This window comes from Chenopodium album, chromosome 20 (assembly GCF_948465745.1).
Source record: "Chenopodium album chromosome 20, dcCheAlbu1.1, whole genome shotgun sequence".
Taxonomy (NCBI): domain Eukaryota; kingdom Viridiplantae; phylum Streptophyta; class Magnoliopsida; order Caryophyllales; family Amaranthaceae; genus Chenopodium; species Chenopodium album.
Window position 1 is genome coordinate 25,791,346 of NC_137853.1, and position 6,438 is coordinate 25,797,783.

At 38.4% G+C, this 6,438-nt stretch overlaps 1 protein-coding gene across 1 annotated transcript; it reads right to left on the reverse strand.

Moving 5' to 3' along the window:
* Nucleotides 1-5,805: 5,805 nt before the first annotated feature.
* LOC145596930 (uncharacterized) lies at nucleotides 5,806-6,183 on the reverse strand. The gene has a single exon (XM_081653121.1). The coding sequence runs from the start codon at nucleotides 6,181-6,183 to the stop codon at nucleotides 5,806-5,808; it is 378 nt and encodes a 125-aa protein (XP_081509247.1).
* Nucleotides 6,184-6,438: the final 255 nt, after the last annotated feature.

The window sequence follows — 6,438 nt, forward strand, 5'->3', positions numbered from 1 at the left end:
TTGTAGCTCTGGCACGGGCACGGCACGTGGCACGGCGGGCGGCACGGTGGCCGGCACGAGGGCCGGCACGCTGGCACGACCCGCCGGCACGGCACGTGGCACGCCAGGCACGGCCCGGCACGAAGCCAGGCACGGCACGGCACGGCACGGCCCGTGCCTAGCCGTTGGAAATATGGTCGTTTATGGCCGTTTTCCAACAGCTATAAACGGCCATATTTCCACCCAATTTCCCACCCAAATCCCCTATAAATACCTCATATTTTCCTCCAAAATTTTCACAATTCATCAACTCATCTCTTCTCTCTTATTCTCTAATTTTCTTACTCCCAAATTCTCAATTCTCAAATTCCTACAAATCATACAATCTTCCTCTCTTTTGTGAAAAGAAAAAAAAAATTCCTACTCTCTTATAAATTTTACATTTTTAATATTATTAGTTTACTACCAAAAAAAAAAAAAAATTGTTATATTTACATTCGGGAAATTATAATTTCGGGAAATTATAAATTCGAGAAATTATAAATTTGGGAAAGCATTGAAGCGTCATTGTAAGATCTAACTCAACTTTATTTTAATTTGTTATTGTTATTGTTATTGTTATTATTATTGTTATTATTATTATTATTATTATTATTATTTTTATTATTATTATTATTATTATTATTATTATTATTATTATTATTATTATTATTATTATTATTATTGTATACTTGGAACTACTTAATTACATAAAAACTACTTTCTATTTTAATTGTGGGTTATTTGGATTGTTGAAATCTGTCTAAGGCGGGATTTGGGCTCTGGACAACGTCGATCCTAACCATAACCTACCTGGGATCTCATTGATTTAGATAATCTACTATTATTATAATTATTTTTGAAAATTTATTTTAGATAAAAACTACTTATTAATTCTCATTCATCTCATTGTTGTTAATTGTTATCATTAATTAATAATGGCATCAAACCCGAACGTTTCCTCCTCCTCTAGAAAAGCCAAGTCAACACGTAGGGAACCACCAAACCCAAACACTTCAATGTCTATGCCCCCCCCCCCTAACATGCCCTTTCCCTCTTCTAACATGCCCTTTCCAAACACTTCCACCCCTTTCTTTCATCCCCAAAACATGGGAGGGCAAGAACAAATGGATGATATGGCTAATATGGCTCCTTGGACCCAATTTCAACAAACCCAATATCAACAATATGAATTTCCTTTTCCTCCTCCTCCTCCTCCTTCCCAAGGTAGCCAAACACAAGCTTCCGGGTCGAGTGAACCATCCACTCACATTCCCAACACCCAAAATCCTAACATATTAGAGTGGTGTACCGAAGAGGATTTTGCTCAAACCAAAAGAAAGAGTGAAGTTTGGGCACATTATCAATTAAGTAAAGATGGAAAAAAATGCAAGTGTCGGACTTGTGGCAAAATTTTCTCGGCCGATACCAAGGGAGGGACGGGACACCTTAGTAGACACCTAAAAAAATGTGGCGGACCATCTAGTGATCCAACCCAACCTAAAATTTCTCAATTCCACCCACAAGGTTTCATTTACAATTACGAGAGAGATAGGGATGAACTTGGGAGAATGATTGTACATGCAGAACAACCTTTTCTTTTCGCCGAAAATGATGCCTTCAACAACTATATTAACCGAGCACTACAACCAAAACACAAAAAAATCTCCCGAAAAACCGTTCGATCTGCTGCCATGAAGACTTATCTAGAGTACAAATTAAGATTAGTAAATGAATTAGCTAATCTTCCTAGTAGAGTTTCTTTAACCGCCGATGCATGGGATAGTGGGTACCAACTTCACTATTTATGTGTTACTTGTCATTGGTTAGATAATGAGTGGATGTTACAAAAACGCATCATTCATTTCAAAATGCTTGAATACCCTCATACCGGTCTTAACATTTCACATCATTTAATGGAAGCCATTGATGCATATAATCTTAGGGATAAAATCATGTCTATGACTTTCGATAATGCAACTTCTATGACATATAGTGCGAATTTGGTCAAATCCCAATTGCACGATGTTATATTAGATGGAGATGCACTTCATGTTAGATGCATTTGTCATGTTCTTAACTTGTGTGTGAAGGATGGAACACAAGCAATTGGTCCATTTTATCACAAAATACGGAGTGCTATTTGCACTATTAATAGCTCTAACATGAGATGGCAAGAATGGAAAGGTTTTTGCAGGCAACAACGGATTAAAACCATAAAAATAGCACCGGATTGTCCAACTAGGTGGAACTCCACCTATGAAATGTTGAGTCGGGCAATCGAGTACAAGGTTCATTTAACACTTTTTTATAATATGAAATATCCACAAAATGCTTTACTTGAAGATGATTGGGTTAATTGTGAAAAATATATGCAGTTTTTACAATTACTATATGGTATGACACATTGTTTTTCTTCTGTATATAATCCTTGTGCTCATTCTTTTCTTAGTAATGCATGTTTACTTGCACAACTTTTTGCGGAACACCGATCACAACATGCTTATCGTGGATATCTTCCATCCATGGAGGATAAATGGCGTAAATATTACACCGATATTCCTATGATTTATATTTTTGCTTCCATTTTAGATCCTAGACAAAAATATGATGGCACCTTTTTATTAATTGATATTTATTATAGTAACATGAATTTTGAAGGTGATGTTGAAACTTTTAAGACTAAGGTGACGGATGAGTTTTTTAATTTATATAATGTTTATGAAAGTAAATATGGAACCGTGTCTCGATTTGCCCCTTCTCAACATCCAAAAATGTAAGTAAACGGGCCAAAGGTTTATTTGCACAAGCTGCTAACTTGATGTCTAAGTATTCAGGTACAGAATCATCATCATCTAGGAGAACTCAAAGCGATGTTTCGGAGTTGCAAATGTACTTAAGTTACGACTTCATGAAAGGCACGGACGATGAAGAGAAGTTTGGCCTCGACATCCTCGATTGGTGGAAATCACAAGTCGTGAAACATCCAATTTTATCGGCAATGGCTCGTGATATTTTTGCTATCCAAGTCTCCTCCGTTGCTTCCGAAAGAGCTTTTAGTGCGTCGGGAAGAGTTCTAGACGATAGAAGAACAAGACTAAAACCCGAAACACTTGAAATGTGTGTTTGCTTCAAGGATTGGTTGGATGCCGAAACTCGTTCTCAAGATCGTACTTATGCACAAAACGACGACGATGAAGGAACGTCGACTTCTTTTAGTTCTCAATCCACTCAATTGGCGGATGAACTTGAACCTCTAGGAGACGAAGACGAAGACGAAGATGAAGATGAAGACGAAGGCGAAGACGACCAATAATAATTACATGATTACATATTTACATTATACACTATTGTATTCTTTTTGTATTTGTATTATCGAACTTCGTATTCCGTATAATAAATGAAGTTATTCAATATTCATACACTATTGTGGCATTTTTAATTATCATTACTTATTTTGTAATTTTGTATTATTCAATTATCGTACATTCGTACCGGCTACCGTCATATAATAAAATAAGTTATTCTTCAATTTTTTGCGTTTTCGGATTATCGCACTCATATTTTTTTTTAAATTATTTGCATTTTTTTTAATTCGTTTTTTTTTTTAACATTTATTTTTTTTTTAAAAAAAAAAAAATAAACCGAGGCACGATTTGGCCCGCGGCCCGGCACGGCACGGCCCGCTAGGCACGTGGGCCGTGCCGTGCCGTGGGCTGGGGTGTGCCAATTCCAGGCACGGCACGGCACGCCGCGGAGCCGGCACGGCACGGGCACCACCCCGGCACGGCCAGGCACGGCCCGCGGCGGCACGAGCACGGCCCGTGCCCACCTTTAGTTGCAACACAAATGTTGGCTTGGGTGCAGTTGAAAACTGGCTAAAAAAAAATGGGAGTGAAATCGTCACTCAGTTGCAACACAAATGTTGGCTTGGGTGCAGTTGAAAAACTGGCTTAACCTTGCAGGATATAAAAACTCCAATCTGCACGAGCTTGAAGAAAAACAGTTTATGAATTTCAGATGCAAAAATAGCAGGTGGTTTGTACTGAGTTTTCGGAAAAGTAGACTCCTTCGGCCTTTTCTTCATGGCCCCATTGCTAACACCAACCCTATAAAAGGATGTGGTACTCATTCTTTTCTACACCAAATCAAACTTCCTTCTTCTTTTTTTAAGCTTCTTAAGTTTCCTCTCCTTTTCTTAAAAATGAATGCCATATTTCAAGAATTAAATGAAATCAATGGAGCTAGAAAGCTCCAACTAAAAGGGGTGGTAGAAAATATTTCTCCACCTCGCCTTTCCCCTTACACTAGTGTCTTTACCAGAAGTATCACCCCTCTCCTAGCCATTCAACCTCGGTATGATATGATTCATGCTGCTGTTGAATTTTGGGATGAAGAACGTCATGTCTTTCGTTTTGGAGAGACAAAATTGACTCCTCTTCTAGAAGAAGTGGAGGGTTTACTAGGTCTTTATAAAGAAGGCCGTGTGATTACACCTGCTGACCCAAGGGCAACCAATGCAGCCATGAGAGATTTGCTAGGAATACCATTAAATATGGAGAGCAATTATCGCCTGCTTGACAGCCTAATCTTAGAGAATTTTCTTGAGACCTTCTCTTTATCTCATTGGGAATCTGCCAATAATGAGGACTTCAAAAGGTGCCAAGAAAGATCTTGCATCCTTTTATTGCTCGGCCTTGTTTTGCTCAAAGAATCATTATTTTCCTGTCATGTTCGTTGCCTTTCTTTGTTGTCACAGATTGAGTCAGGGAACCGTTTAGGGCCTCTTATCCTAGGGGAACTTATGATGGGGCTTGACCATTTGAAACAAAATCCAGGTGGATTTGTTAAAGGGTGTCCAATTGTGCTTCAACTTTGGTTATGCGAAAAATTCAAACTGTCTAGGCCACCTTTTCGAACTCCTTACTAAACCCGACATATTCGGGAGAGAGGCTTTTTCCCCATATTCCGTCAATGTTGCAACCAAGGTGGATGGACAGACCTTTTTGCCACCGCTGATGTGGAATGGATCATTTCATTTCTCAATATAAATTCCATAACAATTAGCACTAGCAGACGCAAGGGTGTTCAACTTCCAGGATTATGCCGCGTCACATTCTATCTTCCTTGGAGATGTTTGAGACAAGCGGGTCAACTCCAGCGACTCCTAGAGCTTCATGAGCTTCCAGCGGTACCTTGTACCACCTATGAGATTGGTAATGTGGAAGCTCTTAGCGCATCATCTCGTGTATGGCGATTTGCACGAATGATCCCTGCATTTACAATCCTTGAGAACGATGTTCCGACCCCATCCTACACAACATGGTTGTTGGAAGACCTCGAGGGTGACGCTTGAATCAATCCTTAGAAGAATTTCCTTATTGTAATTCAATACTTGTACTTGTGTCTCCTTTGTTTATGTATTTTTAATTCTAAAAGAAAAATCGTATCTGAAGGCGTTGGTCTTTAGGGTATGATGTATGTGGTTGTTGTTTTCATGGTCAAAAGTGGATGTAATCTTGCTAAAAAGCGAGAGAGTTTGTGTTAAAAAAAAGTTTGTTCGTTGTAATCATATTTTGTTAAGTATCGACTTGATCATGATCTTTTAATAATAATGAATATTTCTACATGACCATTAAGCATGCAAGGCAAACATGAATGAAATCTAAACTTTAACATGATACACATAACTATCTAAAGCAAGTAGGAGATTCAAGCTTTTTTTTTTTTTTTTTTTTTTTTTTTTTTTTTTTTTTTTCGAATCCCACAAATACAACACTGTACCAATCAAGCATAATACTTTTTTAACTGATCAAGGTTGGTGAAATGAACAAATTCATTTCCATCAAGATCCATCAATTTTACTGCTCCCGCTGGTGTAAGATGTTTGACCAAGAAGGGACCAGACCAGTTTGGCTTGAACTTTCCACGTGGATCATGAATCGGTACTCGATTTTCCTTAAGTACCAAATCTCCTTTTTGGATATTCCTTTCCCTGACCTTTTTATTAAAAGCCCGAGCAATGCGTCTTTGATAAATTTGAATGTTGTGAAGGGCTTGTAATCTTCGTTCACTTGCCAAGGAAAGTTCATCATATCGTTCTTTAAACCATTGTTCTTCAGATATCTCGCTTTCATTCATTACGCGAAGCGATTGAATCTCCATTTCGATTGGAAGAAGCGGATCCATTCCATATACCGAAGAATATAGAGTAGTCCCAGTTGGTGTTCGGATGGAAATTTTGTATCCCCAAAGTGCATAGGGAAGCTTATCAGGCTATTCTCAAGCCCTATCTATCATCTTAGCGATTATCGTCTTGATGGTTTTGTTAGCTGCTTCAAAAGCTCCATTTGTTTGAGGACGATACGGTGATGATTGGTGATGTCTGATTTTGTACTTCTCAAGGGTTTCTTTGAGATG